The sequence below is a fragment of the Solenopsis invicta genome, chromosome 8, assembly GCF_016802725.1.
Source record: "Solenopsis invicta isolate M01_SB chromosome 8, UNIL_Sinv_3.0, whole genome shotgun sequence".
Lineage (NCBI taxonomy): Eukaryota > Metazoa > Arthropoda > Insecta > Hymenoptera > Formicidae > Solenopsis > Solenopsis invicta.
The window spans coordinates 7,213,151-7,230,289 of record NC_052671.1 but is presented as its reverse complement, the minus strand read 5'-3'; the positions used below and the strand labels follow the sequence as shown (position 1 = coordinate 7,230,289).

Sequence of the window (17,139 nt, the reverse complement as noted above, 5' to 3'; positions counted from 1 at the left end):
AAGGATTTACGTTATCAGCATTGTAATAACGCGGCGAGGACGCATACGTAGAAGAGCCGAGCTCTTATATACGGTTTACTTTGTCGTTCTGGAAATGCACCGAGATTCAGCCGCGTTATTAACGACGGCATCGCGCGGATCTTACGGAGGCAAGGCCAATTAAGGCAAACGTTCGTCAGGGTTACCATGCATTATACCGCCGTATAATGAATGCAAATGTTTTCATTATGTTAATCGACCTCGTTAAGCCGCGCGACGGCCGACGGCGGCGGTCGGAAAAGTGCGATTGCATCGTCATTGCTTCGTGTGCGCCTCGAAAAGGAAGGTAGCGCGCGCGGAGTTAGATTTTCTCGGAGCCCCGCTTGAACGAGAGCCATGACACGATTCTGTCAAAGAGCGATTTTTCGCTGTTGTAAAATACTGCTCCGTCACCCCGTTAACTCGATACTTCTGCCATTAGAAATCAAGTTTAAATTTATAACATATTAAATAATGTAAATCTATTATGTTGAATTTATTGCTTCTAGACGTGAGCGAAACAATTATTTTGAAATTAATTAAGTAATACTGATTGTTGCTGATTTGTCATTACACGTCTCTCTCTCTCTCTCTCTCTCTCTCTCTGTGAAACACAGAATTATAAAACGCAAAACTTAATTGGCATTTAATTACTTTACGATAATGCAAAACAGATGTCGAAAATATTCAGGCGATATTAATATTAATGTCCTATTCTAGTGTAAGAGAGAGAGAGAGAGAGAGAGAGAGAGAGGGGCGAATTCGGGATTAGACCAAGAAATTAGCAATTAATTAGCGTTCAATTATACCGTAAATTCGAACGTGACTTCTAATAGTAGAAGCGCTACATCAGCCTGTCTCGTCGCGTGCCAAACGCGCGCAAGCGGTGCTGACCGCAGCGGGATGATGTACACGCGTGCGAATGCGCGCATACACGCAGCTACCACTATGCAGCTACTTTTATGTCTCGGTCGGAAACGAGACCGGTCGCTGAACCGACGCTCCTTGTTGATAAACAGTCGCGTCGTTCATCTCGGAATTAAGAGGTTTTCTCGAAATACGGTCTCCCGGAGATTTATCTCCCGTTCGCTACCCGATTCTGAGCGTGTTGCTATTTCGCAGACCCGAATTTATTATGCGCTAGGGCGGCGAATGATGACAACCAACAGCGTATTTCCTCGGCTGCCGGAGATGAAAATTTCAAAATTTCTTTACTCGTGTGTGCGCGCGTGCGCGCGAAGTTTAAGCAACGATACTTTTATTTTATTTTTTTTTTTAATTCTACCTTACTAAGATGCTAAATGTATCTTAAAAATTAGCTGGCAAAAATACAAATAATATTTAACTCGATCAACAATTATCTTTTCAGCTTATATTTTTTGCCTTTAGTTTGCAGTTTCTATTTCGCTATATCGAAATTATCCAAGAGGCTACTTTAGTATTTTATTCCACATGCACCAACAGAACGTTGCAGTTTGTAGAAAATTCAAAATGTATGCAAATTAGAGAAAATAAACTTTATACTCGGCCACTACGATCGAATATACTTTGTAACTCTGCTATAATCGCCTTTTACAAAAGCGCTGTTGATTGCTCATTTTCATAGTCGGCAGCTTAATTCGTTGCCCGGAACTCCGACATGAAGCGATCGATAAACGCGGCGGGTGCGGGCCTAGAACAATGAAAGAGAGAGAGAGAGGGGGGGGAAGAAGGGAGGGAGGAAGCGGGCGAATCTGAAAAGTAGCCGGTGAGCGGTCGCCGCCGGAAGGACCGCAGACGCGGCTTGCGGTCCGCGGCCTGTCCTGAACTTCTCACGACTATAGTCTCGTCTCTCGCTTCGCGAGCCATCAACTCGCAAGATTCGAGTGTGAAGATTTGAAATGATTCTCCGAGAACAGAGAGACACGGTTGCTGTTTACAATAGAATCGACATAACTGTCTTCTCTTGAGTGATTTAATCTTTAAACCTTATATCGTCAGTATTTATAAAAAAATATTTGATTGGAAAAAATATAGAGTAGCGAAAAAAGCGGCACGTATGTGATTAAATAAATGTATGTACAAATATCCGGGCATTGTCTTTGAATTTCATTTAACAGCGCTACGAACTTTCGTGTGTGTTCCACGATCTAATATATAGTATATATAATCTCTGAGAGAAATATGTTTCCTGAAATAATTTTATCAATTAAGTGCTAATAAATCATATAGCAAACAAATAATCATATTGTATAACCGAAGAATTTTTGTATTGTATCATGATTCATATAAATTGTGCGATTAAATCTCAGAAATTAATATTTCCGTTCGAGAGTGAATTATTCGCGCAATTTATCTTCAAATTGGACAAAACAAATAGGTATTAAATTTGTTATTATCTTGATATGTAAGAACAAAGCATAAAAAGGATGATGTATGTGGCATGCTTGCGCACATTATTTGATAATCGTATTTGATTGTTGCAAATAATCATCTCATATAAATGCAATGTATTACAAAATGTCTAATGTTAAGAAAAAAGTAACAAGAACATTAGAGAAAAACTAATACTGACATAGGTCTTCTAAAACAACATCTCTTTATTTCTCGAAAACTAAAAATTGCACTTTATTAATACTAAAAGCATGAATAATCTGCTTAAATAATTAAAGAAGTAAAAACTCATTATTCATGTATCCTTTGGCTTTTTTCTAAAATCTATCAAAAACAAATTCTTTAAAAGCAAAAGAGTAAAATTTGCAAAAGAAAAGAAAGAATAAAGTTTGCATGATTTTCTTTTGTAAAATGCATAGCTTAAATAACAACGAGTGTATTATTGATATTAGATTATTTTACTTGTTAATAGCGTTCTAAAACTATTTTATTTATATTTTTCTTTTTATTTTTCTCATAATGCGATTTTAAATTAGAATGTAGCATAAATTAGCATTTAAATATCATAAGATAAATTATAGGAAAAACCATACACAGGATTATGCTGTGTATTTCAAGATTATATTACATAAATTATTTAAGCGTACTGTTTACGTTATATTTATATAAATTTTTTCGTGTAAATAATACAAGCAACGTAATTATTATAAATTAGATAATATAATACAAAAAAAAGCGATTAAGTTATAAAGTTGTCTGACTTTAATATTAATAAAACAAAAATACATAATATTAATATACAAAAACGGAATAAAAATTTTAATATTTCTGATATCTGAATCTTTTATAGATCCATACATTATTATTAATATAGACGTCACGTAACATAGTTTACATATTTTACATTGTTTACACGTAATGTAGATTGTTAATATTTTACGCGTAAACGCCAATTCCGATAAGAATTATTAATAGGATGGAACAAAAGGCATTATGAGACCTATCTATTAAGTCAGTAATCTAATCTAATCTTTATATTATCGCGCTACATGTTGCATTTTACGGAAGCATAAAATTTTGTACAAATCAAGAAAAACTGTTTTACATTGAAGTAAAAGGCTTATAGGAATCCTCGTACATCAATTTGTTGCTATTTTATAGATGACTAATAACATGAAAAAGAGCAAAATATAACGTTACTACTCACTATGCCAATTTTGAAGCTAATTTTGTCATAACGCTCATTTTTGCTCATCTTACAAAAAACTTAATTATTGCAAAATTCGAAATTATATTATAAAAACCGCTATCATCTGATAGAAGACACTTTCTAGTTTGTATCCATATTTCCAAAGTTTTATCTTTAAATTTTGTTTGAAAGATATAATCCAAAAACAAAGTGGTATATCGGTATTGGCAACTTTCCTCCGTTATCAATTCGAAGAAATATATCGAATATTGAATTATGTAGAAAGAAAAATCCGTGTGATTGATACTTCACTCTTGCCAGCAGACGGCTACACCCTTGGTAGACGACCTCTACGCGTAACGCTCACGCCACCCTCGTAGCGGCGGCGGCGGCGGCGGCGGCGGCGGCGGCGGCGGCGGCGGTGGTGGCGAGCGACGACGCGTCGCTCTATAGCGTGAAAGAAAAGTAGGTCGTATCCGAGGGTTACCTGCGAACAGCCTCGAGACCGATCAAAATCAACGTCGCCGCGAGCGCACGCCCGCCGTAGGCTCGTCGGGTCGGGTGGTCGATTCGAAGGGTGGTTTGGTAGTTGGATGTTTGGCTCGCCTATGGAGGACGGGGCGCGTCGTTGGGTCAGGGTCGCCGCCACGGGAGAGAACGGAAAGTCGATAGGGAAATCGGGTTGCCACCCGTACCGGCGGCGGCGGCGGCGGCGGCGGCGGCGGCGGGTAGTCGATATATCGGCCAAACGTAGCGAGGCACTTCCACGGGGAGAGATAATCGAAGAGAGTTCGTTATGTTGGAATATTTTACGAGGGATTTCGGTGCGTATCGCCGACAACGGGAGGAGAGATGCATGAAGAGAGAAAGAGAGAGAAAGGGAGGGAAGATTGCTGTCTCTCCTCGATTCTCGGCTTTTTACAATTTCGAGAATTTCCGTTACGTCGGGAATTATTTTCGAGCTGTTGGAATTAATGTCACTCGCAAAGTTTATTTCTGATCGAGTGGGAAGTGAAATATCGCCGACTCTTTTTATCGTTGCAATGTGTGTTCTTTCTTGCGACACACAAGTGTAAATATTTGTGTGATGTCGCGATGAACGTTTACCGTTAAACGGAGATACATTGTAGCGCAGATGACTCGGCGAGACAGCATTTCTCTTTTTTAATCGTGTTACGCGTTGACATATTAAATTACTGCTACAGATGTGTGCGTAAACAAAAAAAAAAAAAAAAATTATGTCATGCGACGTAGCTGCAAGTTATGATATTATCGAGAAATACTTTTCTGTTTTAGGATTCTTTTTACGCTTAGACCTTCCTTTCTCTTTTACTTGCGCAAGTTTGAAAAAAAAAAAAAAAAAAAAAAAAAAAATATATATATATATATATATCAAAAAGAAACAGAGAGCTAGAAAGAGAAATTTTCTTCTTTTTCTCTTCTTTTTATTAAATGTAAACAAGATGAGAAAAAGTTATGGTTCTTGAAAGCGACGCTTAGCGAAAAAGTGAAAGAAATGTAGACCCTACGTGTTACGCAACAAGATAAAGATGTTATTTTATTAGAGCGACTCGACCTAGATTTTTCACACGAGACGCCCAGCCCTTGTGCTTTCGTCGCGACTCGACGTCGTCGCGTAGACGCGGCCGACGCCGCTTTCGGCATCGGTGTGTGCCACGGTTTGTGACGTCTGCACGTGACGATGCTCGCGTAGTTATGTCGCGGCTACCATGTGCGCGTAGCCGTCGCGACCATTGGCGTATCTTCGCCCCCAAGTTTCCTTCGTTTTGTCCCAAAATCTCATAATGGTAATTAACGCCTTAATTGCGTACAGCGATTGTCACACAAATCCGATTTTTCATTATCTGATTAACTTGGAACCTCTTTCTTCGTTAAGCTAACTAACCGGTTAGTCCATTGGAATTAACCAATTGCATTACCTGTTACGTAAAATGACAAGTACGATTGGTCAATTCTAATGTGCTTAATCGGTTGGTTAGCTAAACGAAGATTGGTGAAAGAGGGCCCTTACAGAAAACTTAACTCGATGTTTTACTCAATAGGCTTCATCTATGGCATCATCAGATTAAGTTTAACTATAAATTAACCAGATAATAAAAAGTCGGATAATAAAAGACAAAATATTTCCAGGTACCTTCACTATTTTGATAAACTATATTTATGCCCAATTTCGTCACCTCTAAATAACTAGATTTATTCATAAGATATCTCGCAGAGAATATGGTAATTTCTAGTAAAATTTTAATATATTTTGCGTCTAAAGTTAATAGTATGATGAATAGCTACCCATTAGACATTCAATCAGAGATTTCAGCGAAGAAAACGAATCTTTAATTAATTGGCGAATATCTTTATCTGGGAGATAACTGGAGGCGTGACGAAATCAGGCATTAAAATATCTTAATGATATGTTTCACTGATAACGAAAGAAAAAAATCTATAACGAACGAAAAGACATCATGCCAAAGACTATTCCGCCGCAAAGGACGTAGGAATTTAAGGAGCTCGACGATTTTTCAATTATGAATTATTTAACCGATTTTGCCTTAAGTCGTGCATGTACGAAAAAAAATGCGAAAACCGTTTTGGCTCATATATGTATTGTACTATACTCTTAAATGTTGAAAGAATATATCAAACTTTTTTTCAGATTTTTTAAAGCCTGTAAACCTTTTAAAAAGCACAATCATCCATTAGCAACCTAAATGGTCTAACAACAAAAAAAAAACCCAACTCGTAAATTTAAAAAGTTATGAAAAACTTTGGTAATATCTAGAGGGCATCTTTTGATGTGTTAATAAAACTATTTCTTTTGATGCCCAAATTTATTCCAAATTTATTCCAAATTATATGAAAGATATATTACATACATCAAAAAAGTAAACGACAATAAATATCCAAAAATTAGACATTTAAACTTTTAAAACATTTATTAATTTTTTTTTAATGATTTCTGATTTTTTAATCAATTAATCATTAAAAAAAAAAATAGTTTTCTCTATAAAATTTTGTCCTATCTCTTTTTGTCGATGAGTGATAAAATAAAAACGAAAGACACGCAAACTTCAAAGATTGATTTTACCTTTCCGAGTGAATTAGGGCAGCAAAAAAAGTTTACTACCATTAGGATGCCCTCCACGTATTACCAAAGTTTCATATCTAATTTGATGAATTTCCGAGGTCGAGATCTTTCCTCATAAGTGTTGAGAAATCCAGTCTGCGGAGAGCTAAGAATCTCAAGAATGAGTGTCGTAATTTGCCATCGAAAGATAAAATCCGAATAGTTCACTTGACACGATAGTCTTCTGCGCTCTAGATTTAATCGCTGGAATCTATTAACATAAATCGAGGCTCATCCTGGATACATCTTCCTTTGTTCTCAATGCGAAATCTAGCAAAAGATCGGTAGCATCCGCGATCTCTAATTCGCGCGAGCAGCAATATCTCATCATCGTGACGATTTATCTTCCCTGCTACTGTTCACATCGGCGGACGATGATTCACGCGTGAGTCTAGACGTCGTTATTTCCCGGAAAAGGTAATAGAGACACACGTTCGGCGCGGTCTGTTCGCGTATCACGGCCTTCGTCGTCGTCGTCGCCGCTATCGCGAGTGACGTTGCGTCACCGACGGGCGGCCGCCGTTACGTCATCGCACGTATATTCTAGTTCCACCCGCGAGCTACAAATCCCCATGACATATAGGTACCGCTCGCGAATCTCCACCCGCTCCCAAAATATCAATAGCCTATAACCGAGTGCCGCGAAAAGTAGGTACTGTACAAAATGCCACTTAGCACGTCTGAACAACGTTATTTTACACGTCGGCGTTTCGAGAGACCGTTGGCCTCATTTTCGCTTGTTTGTAGAATCGAAACCGATTTTTTTCAGTAGAAACTTGACGGAAGATCAACATCGCGCTTCACTTCTCCGAGTAACAAGAATCTTCAGATCGTTGTAGGAGGCGTTTCTCAAAACATTAAGAAAATTATGACAAAATTACAGATTATTTTATGTTGCATTTCGAGGGAGTGGAAAAAATTTGTGCTCCAATGAAAATATAATTAATAATAAAATAAGAAATAATAAAAAAATATGAATACTTAAAATATTCAAGGTAATTTATGTAAAACTTTATTGCAATGCAGAAATCAGTTCTGTAAAATAAACGAAATTTATTTATTTATTTACAAAACAACTAAATAGACAATCGCAATAAAACTTTGTATAAATCATCTCGAATACTTAAAGTGCTTACACAAAAAAAATTGAGATTTTTCTCAATGTTGTAAAAAATAAATTTTAATTTTAATAAACAGAGTAAATAAACTATGAAAATGATCAAACGTTATTAAATAAAAATATAATCTTATTCACACAACTTTCATACGCATATAGTTTATTTAAAGTGTTAATATTAACACATTTCTAAATATTATTTATTTTGCAGCGATCGTACGTCCGATGCATCCTTAACCCTTTGGGTCCCAATGGAACAGTACGTCCCGACAACTACTCCAGTAAAATTGTTGCACTATCCAACAAGAATCTTTCAGATCGTCAATAAGTAAAAATTGTCCAAAATAATTATCAAAGTGAAAAGAAAAAAAATTGTGCCCCAATGGTTGAATGGAATGACAAAAATGTGTTATTCAGCACGACTATGTAAATATTTTTCCCCAGCGTGTGTTAGGGAAGTGGAAAAATAGGAGACGGAAAGAGTCCTCGAGCGCTCCTAATTGGTAATCATTTCACGATTCTACTGATGTGAGTATGAGCCAAGAAATCAATTTGCGTGAACAAGCAATATACCCGACGGTCACGGATCGAAACGTTTCCACCGAAACGATTTGTCACAACGCGTGTCACGCTTGATGTGTTTACTTCACCGACACGCTACACCGTGGCGGAAACATGACCGGGAATCTCAATTCGCGATTTTGCGGCCCACGCCGGAATTCGGGGCGTGCCCCGTTCGTTCGTGCGGGACATATACGCGGCTTCGTGTTTACCTACTTGTCTCCCCTCCCCCTCCATCCCGATTGTTTTTCCCGCCAGTTGGTACGCGCTTGCTCCTCGGTGGTCTTTTTTTCTTTTTTTTTCTTTTTTTTTTTTTTACACAACTCGCTTTGTTCCTGTTTTTCACGCCCGTGGGAGCGTTCGCGGTGCGCTGAGCGCGCGTCGATCGGCAGCAGCCGCGCCGCCGATTTGGCAGCGGCGCCAATGCGCGTCGTACTTGGACGTCGCCCAAAAGTAATAAATTGCAAATCAGGTCATTGCTTCCCCGCTCGCGAGCGCGAGCTTAACGTTACCGGGGGAAGCCCGGGTGTCGCTTGATCCGCGGGGTTTACACGACGCGGCTCGCACAGCGAGCGCGTACGTCCGTCGCGTCGGGTTGGGTCCGGGTCGCGCCGCGCCGCACCGCGTCGCGTCGCGTCGCGTCGCGTCGCATCTCGTTGGCGTCGGCAGTGGTTTAGAGTGCATCCTCCCTCCGCCGATGCCCCCGCGACGCGCCATCGGCGACGACGCGACGGTGGATAAACACGCCACTATCCGACGTCGTCTTCGTACACGAGCGCGACGCATCGCCGGCATTTTCCACAGGACACGAGACGAAGCCGTGTCGTGGAAAGTGCCGGCGCGTCGTTCAATTCTTCCGTTTAATCCATTTGATTAATCTTCTCGGCTGGTTTCATTTGCCCGGTTATTGGAGAGCTCATTTGTTCAGCGGTTATCGGGCTTCCATAATAAAATAAGACGTAAGCAACTTAAACGGACGATGCTACGTCAAAATAATATAATTAGAATCAAAATCGGAGGTTATAAATATGAAAGATCTTCCTTTTATTATGCACATGGCATAAAAAAAAAAAAAACAGTTTTACATTTAAATGCTTGTTAGTGTTAAATTAACCTTCAATTTAATAATGTGATATTATTTCTTATTCAATTTGGAACTGTATTTTAAGATCGAAAAGTTAATTCGGAGCGCAGTTTCGTGAACTTGAATGGGTATATAAAAACATTCAATAAATATCAGCACTAGAGATCTAACTATGACCGATAAGGCATTTCGTTTGTATTGACAATTCGAAATGTCTTGATAACCTGTCGGCGAAACTGCTTTTACAAAGAAGGAGTGCAAGGTAAAACACTGGCAGTCTGAGAAGGAGTAACCGAAGACTGCTGCAAGATGCACCAGACATAATATTTACTCCTATCCCGACTAATCTCTCTCTTCTCTTTTACGGTCTGCTATCTTCAGTCAATGGTTTCACCACCATCTTGGACCACGAAGGGCGACCGGAAGGTTAAACAAGTACTTCGCAATCCGAGAAAACCGTCAGAAGAGACGTCAAGTTAAAAAAATTGAAATTTCTTTCAAAACTTTATAGCAGCTAATTTAATCAGCTATTAATACTGTACGATATTGATCAGTCATATCTTCACGATATCTAATTGCCACTATTCCGGGTAGCTTTAATACAGTAATATAAACGATATATTGAAATTGGAGCAAAAAGATTGAGAGCGGATCCAAACAAGATTGCATTAAGATAGCGGTATTCCATAATTAATTTCAGAAGTTTATTACTGCTTTCGCAGTAAAATCTCGACGCATAGAGTAATACGAATGTATTTGTTGCTACACTAAGTTTAGAAGAAGACTGCAACTAAAGCAATAAAATTAGAAGAAAATTATTTTTCTCGCAATCTTTCGATTTCTACGTGAAAGAATTTATATTTTATGCGCAAAAATGTAAAATTTCTGCAAGGTATATAAAATGTTCAACGGCGAAAGTTTCACAAAGGGAGAATATCGGAAAGAAGGGATCTCTCTGAGCGTGGGGAAATTTTCGACGTTGCAGTCGTAGCATTCCGAAGTCGCGTCGTCGCTCGGAGCATCTGTATGCACGCGGCGGAGGCGGCGGCTCGTGTATGCCACAATCTGGCGCGGATCGGGGGCGAGATAAGGACGGGAGGATGCGCGACCGAGAGGAGCAAAGGAAGCCGCATCTTCTCGGCCGCCGCCAAAGAGCGTAGAGCAGCGTCGTCGTTGTTGACGTCATCGTCATCGTCATCGTCGTCGTCGTCGTCGTTGGCGACGGCGTCGGCGCGCGCGAGAATAAGGGCGGTCCCGTAGTATGCCGTAATCTAATTTGCGATGCAATCTAGAATAACAATGGTTTGCGTCGCGGCGGCGGCGACGGCGGAAAGGGAGCAGGCGTGATGGCTGTACGAAACGCATCGCAACGTCTCGCCGCCGCGTCGACGAGAAGGAGGATAGAACTTCCGCCGACTCTCCTCGACGTAATCACGGGACCGGTAACTTCCAAATTAAGTTCCCCATCGCCCCGATGCCGATGGAAACCGAAGCGCGCAGTGGACGCACACCGTCGACGGTCGACGTCCCCGTACCCTCGGGGCTTTGCCAAGGAAAGGGCTCCGCTACCGATCGATGCCGGGGATCCGGTATCTTTTGCCATCGGGACGATACGTCGCAAAGTTAAGCGTACTGAGAGAGAGAGAGAGAGAGAGAGAGACGCATTACGCTTATTAATGTTGTAAAAAATAATTTAATTATTAATAACAAATAAATAAGCTATAAAAATGTTATTAAGTAAAAATATAATATTATTCACGTGACTTTCATAATTTATTTGAAAAGTTAATATTAACGCATTTCCAAATTTTATTCACTTTGCAAAAACCGTATGTCCGATACATCACCGCGTGTGTATTCGCGAAAGAAAAACTGATCATTGAAAACATTTCGTCAATTACACGTTCAGCAGATAGTTTCACAATAAATAGATAGTTCTTGCACGGAATGAAATATTTTCAAATAATTGTCTCATAACCATTTTTCAATTTAAGATAATAAAATTCGTCGTTTTTTTTCGATTAAAAGCATCTTAGAAATTAATATTAAAAAACAGTTTCAGTCAACGAGAATGAAAATTGAATATTACTAACGAGTTATATCACATTAAGTATAAATTATGTACAAGATTTTAGACTGTGTGCGAATCATGAATTTGTGCCCTTTGATTTCGAAAAAAAAAAAAAAAAATGCACGTATAGTAAAGGACAAATGTGAATTTGATGAATATATATATCCCTTTATTTAATACCATTCGAAAATCTCATACGAAAAGCTAATAGCGAATTTCGAATCACACGAATCGCGCATAGAATGTCTCTCGCGCAAGCTTAAAGGATTTGTTTCGTGCAATAGGTCAACGCTGCGCGAGATCTTCATTCAAAAACTCGCAGCGAAACTGTAGTACTATCGATTGCAGATGCAGCCTTGTGAAACATTTTCGTCTTCGAATTTTCGAATTCGTTCTCACTGTCGCACGTTATCGCGTGTTTGAAATAACTGAACCGGGACACAGAAACGTAAGAAAAAGTGAAGGAAAATGAAAAGTTATGCGCGGCCACGAGCGTTGGTCTGCTTTTCTGGAGAGGCGAGAGAGACGAAAAAAAAAGAAAAACACGCGCGCCGGTTAGATGCAGCTGTGCTATGACCAGCCGGCAGGCCGGCTGCCATGATTAGATATCGGAAGCTTTTTCTCAGATAGCCACGTTCCGCGAATCGTGTAATAATCTCACCGAAGGTCGACAACGTCGCCGCCGATAGCCACCTCCGCTGGATGGAAAATCGCGCTTCCTTTTTTCCCCTCCTTCTGACCTCCGCGAAACTCCGTCGCAACGCTCGCGCCCGCATCGTTCATGACGACAACGGCGCATCTATTGTATGACGGAGAAGAAAAAAAAAAAGAAACGCTGACGATAGTGCGTACGCCTTTTGGACCCGCGGCGACGCGATATCGGGAAGGCGTAATGAGACCGGCGATTGTTCGACGGAAATGCTGGACGGTAAATAATGAGAAAGAGGATTGTTCCGGAGGATGAACGCGATACGAGACGTCCGTCGAGACTCGTTATTTGTAAAGAAGCTATTCGACGAACTCGGTCAAGTCTGCTAAAATTAGTACGACGTGTACAGTTTCAACGAATATGCGGAAGTGCGCTTCGGTTTTATTTCGAACAGCTTCGACGGTATATGCGATAATCCGCATATAAATCCATCAGTGAGACAATTCTCCTGTCAATTCTCCTGGTTATCGTAATAAATTTGTCTTAATGTTCTCCAATATTAGACATTCCGAAAGCGCGCGCGTATATAGAAATAAATGTCCCCCGATCGCGCTTCAATTTTTCCCTTTAATTACGTTATCGACATTGTTGAAATCGAGTTTCTAACGTTCGTCGCGGAAACGCAATCTCGCAAAGTTCGGGCGCGAGTTCGCCCTTAGATAGTGGTCAGACATGGTACTCACGGGTGTATCGGGATAACGATAATGATCCTGTAGTAGAAGACAGCGCTGTAACGGCGGCGGCGGTGGCTCCTCGCGACGATGACGGTGACGATGATGGTGATGCCGATGATGATGGTGGAGAATCGAGGCAGAAGCGGAGGAGGCAGAGCCGGGAGGAACCGGCTCGTGCACCAACAGCCGACGATGATGAAGATGACGCGATATCGTCGCCAGGACACCCACCAGTGCGCCGACTATCAGCACGAGCGCCGCCGAGACGATGATGCCGCTCGCACCCACTGCAACCGGAAATCGGTCATCGCGATTGGTCAATAATTTCGAGCGGAAACAACTTGGTCAAGCGAGTCAATCTCAGTCAAACTTTCGCACTTATCTGTTCTCCGTGTGTTGCAACTGCCGCTGATTTTTCTTTTCAGCGGCGAGAAGCGCGAGGAGAGATAAGGCTATCGTTAATGCTTCGCAAATGAATTATTCAAAGGATGTGAAGGAAAAAAACTTTGAGTGATCACCGACACTCGAAGGAATATTGATCTCTCTCTGGAATCTTTACATTTTTCCATATCATGTTACTTAATGAAACTTTTTTTTCTACGATATAAAAATATTTTAATTGGAAATGATTTAAAACTTTCTTGAGATTGAATTAGTTTCGTTGAGATTGAATTAGTTATCGTTGAGATTGAATTAGTTTTTCGTTATGATTTACGCGACTTATTTGAATTATGTAAATGTATACGCGTGTACTCATACCAGAGCAGTAATGAAATTATTACTATGATAATGCGCTATGAATTATAAATGAGAATGCATGTCAAATGGCGATAAATGCTAATAAAAAAGACAAATAACTCCTTCCTTACGGAAATGCACTGTTTAAAAACATTAAGATAATCGCTTGTCTCTTCGAATCGTGCGCATGTAGCATCACCGGACTAAAGTTGTTAGAACATAAACGATCGTGACGCGAGTAATGCCCTGTGTGCGGTTTGTCGAGGCAGCACACAAATCATCGACACGTGGAAACGATTAGATGTCATTTTCCGCGACCTTGTCGCTGCCAAGGACTCACGAGCGTTATCGTGCTCGTGTATAAAGATGAACTTCGCGAAGCATACGAAGAACGTCGTGCGAAAAGCCATCGTGTTATCAATCATGTAATATCATTTCATCAGAGACACGGTTGAATGCACATAAATCGTGAACCATGTATGTACACACATGTTGCGATACGCGGCAATAAATTTATCTATCGTTAAAGCGGCTAATTGGCCATTAATTAGTGTTTGATCACGATACATTTGGATTTGATTCCAAATAAATTCCGAATGATAAAGGTGCCAGGAATCTTCCATTGGCATTGTGCGAGAATATTTTCTTTAAATAAAGGTAAAAAAAAATGCTTCGTATCATTTAATTAATTTTCTTTGAGATTCCCATAATGAGTACTTAGCTGTCAAATTATATATATTTTAACAGGTCACACGTACCGTTAATTACAGAGGCAATAATTAGAGACAATTAGTTCACTGACAAGTGAGGCAAATTCTTGGTAAAGTCTATTCTTGGAATGGACATTTAATCGTATATAAAATAATTTTAGTATATAAAACAATCTTTTTTAAATCTTGCAATATCTAATTCTCAAATATATCAAAGTTTTCGAGAAAAAAAAAACCATATCGTTCAAAAATTAATTCAATCGCTAGAAGATAACGACAATGTACATTGAATAAAATTCTCTTTTATTATTATATTCCACAACTTTTACACGTACTATTAAGAATGTATTCAACATGTAGTCCCTGCGAAGTGAATAAAATTTGGAATTGTGTTAATATCAACACTTCAATTAAACTATAAACACATACATAGAAAAGTTGTGTAAACAAAATTATATTTTTATTTAATAACATATTTTTATTTGCTATTTGTTATTAAAAAAATTATGTTATTTTTTACGACATTAAAAAAATCTTAATTTTTTGTTTGAGTGTTCAAGATGATGTATACAAAGTTTTATTGTGATTGTGTGTTATTTTTTGCAAATAAATCGTTTATTTCACAGAAATAATCTCTGACATCGCAACAAAACTTTACATAAATTATCTTGAGTATTTAAAGTTAAACCTAAATAAAAAAGTTCAGATTTTTTTCATTGTTTCATTATCAATTACATTTTCATTAGAAGAGATACCTACTTTTTATTAAATATAACTTTTTATCCAGATAGAAAATCACCGCCTAATTTTTTCTACTACCTTCAAGTAGAATATAAATAATCTGTAATTATTTCATAATTTTCTTAAACGTTTTGAAAAATGTCCTATACATCCTTAAACGATTAATCAAAGTCAGTGGATTAAAGAACTAACGAGAAATTACGTAGGATTGACAGGCTCGGATTGTGAAAAGGATTGAATCATTTCCATCGCGATCGTGCGATCCTTTTCGAGCGCCGTACGAGTCGGGCAGTCTGATCGCGGATCGGCATCGCGAACGTCAACGCCGGCAGGTGCACCGAGATCGAACGACCGCATCTTCCTTCCTCCCCGTACTTCTCCACCCCTCGACAATCACCTCTCGCTAGCGACTGCGGAACAGCTTGAGTCTCGGGCTTCGTCCGACGGCCTCCATCGCTTCCTTGTTCTCCTCCTCTACCGCGCGGCAGGGACACGCGTGTCCGTGCGCGTGTCTCGGCTCGGGGAGATACCGCCCGGATGCGGCACGGCGAAGGACCGATGACGATGAGATTGAGAACAGGGACGCACGGTGCGAACGCTCGCCGGATCGACGATTTAGTTTCAAGCACGAGATTGCAAGAATTAGATCAAGTACTCATCGTCGGTTTATGCGTGACAATTCGGTAATGGTGTATCGTTATGCAATTCGTTTTGGTAATTTCTCTTTTTACAAAAATTATTCTGTATGAATCATACAACTCCGAAATAAAAAATAGTTTTAAAAAGAAATTTGTTTAATTATAGAAGTGGTTTCGCATTTTAATGTTCCTCGAATTTATGTAAGATTTCTTTCGATAAGAAAAGAAAATGCCGGAAAATCGTTTGCAGACTCGAGGTTTAAAGATAAACTTGTGCTCAAACTGAAAAAATTCGAATACATAAATTTCAATCGCATTGTTTTTCTCTAAATCCTCGAGTCAGCAAATGGTTTTCTGCAACTTTCTTCGCCTATGGAAAAAATCTTAGAGAAAGAAAGCGATGAAAATATATGAATTATTCAAATTTTTCCAATAGAGAAAAACTTGAAAAGCCTGTATCTCAGCCGTGATATAAAAATTTGCAAAAAAATTGAATCAATATAAATTACAAAAACACACCGTACATTTGCAATTTATACCTTACAAAAGAAATGTCAAATGTTTTTTGCTACATATAGAAGGTAAGATATCGTCATATCGAAAATATTCAGCATTACGAGTATGTACTACTCACCCGGCCCTGATTGAGAGCGAGAGGGCGAGCGGGCACGACGAGAGATTGACAGAGAGAGAAGGGGGCGGCGGTGGAGGAGGAGGAGGAGGAGGAGGAGGAGGAGGAGGAGGAGGAGGAAGAGGAGGAGGAGGAGGAGGAGGAGGAGGAGAAGGAGGAGGAGCAGGAGGAGCAGGAGGAGGAAAAGGAAGAGGAGGAGAAGGAGGAGGAGGAGGAGGAAGAGACAGTGGTGGTACGTCGGCCGAGGTGAGGAGGAGAAGGAGGAGGCGAGGTGAGCTGTGCAGAGCATGCGGTGCACCAGACAAAAAACGATGAGCCGCGGTGGGGGCCAGACGGGGGGCAAAAACACGCGACGAGGCCCAGAGCCCAAGCGCTGCGGGCCCCTCGTTTGAACGAGTCTCCCTCTTTGTCCCTCTCGCTCTCGCTGCGAGCGCACGATGCTGTTGTATGTGCGCGCAACGTATGCACTCCGCGACTTCGCCGAGTGCATCCACGAGTATCGCGTGCATCGTGATAGGACGGACGAGTCTGCGATTGTTCGAGCTAAGGATGAAAAGGGGAGTCGAATAATAGACCGAAAAAAAAAAAAATGTTTATATCGATATTTTTTACTCCTACTTGCGATTATGTATTTCTTGGAAAGGCGTCTGCGCTCTCTTGCCTCTTTATCGTAACTCTTCAGAAATTAATCTGTCAGTATTCGGCGTGAAAATGATGTCGAAGGGTTTGTATAGAACTCTCAC

The 17,139-nt window shown here is 40.0% G+C and overlaps 2 protein-coding genes across 3 annotated transcripts in view; one reads left to right on the top strand and one right to left on the bottom strand.

The window, feature by feature from the left end:
- Positions 1-17,139, top strand: part of LOC105197173 — a 173,800-nt gene that overhangs the window by 78,273 nt on the left and 78,388 nt on the right. The window contains exon 3 of one of the 2 annotated variants that reach the window (XM_039452904.1): positions 8,051-8,707. The exons of the other annotated variant lie outside the window; for it this stretch is intronic. Within the exon in view, the coding sequence (XP_039308838.1) occupies positions 8,051-8,167 (117 nt within the window). The 3' untranslated portion in view covers positions 8,168-8,707. Of the gene's footprint in view, positions 1-8,050; positions 8,708-17,139 lie in introns of those variants that run through there. 2 annotated transcript variants of the gene reach the window in all.
- The window catches only part of LOC105197156, a 91,739-nt gene that overhangs the window by 54,696 nt on the left and 19,904 nt on the right, over positions 1-17,139 (bottom strand). The window contains exon 2 of the mRNA XM_011163402.3: positions 12,948-13,225. Within this exon, the coding sequence (XP_011161704.2) occupies positions 12,948-13,225 (278 nt within the window). The remainder of the gene's footprint in view (positions 1-12,947; positions 13,226-17,139) is intronic.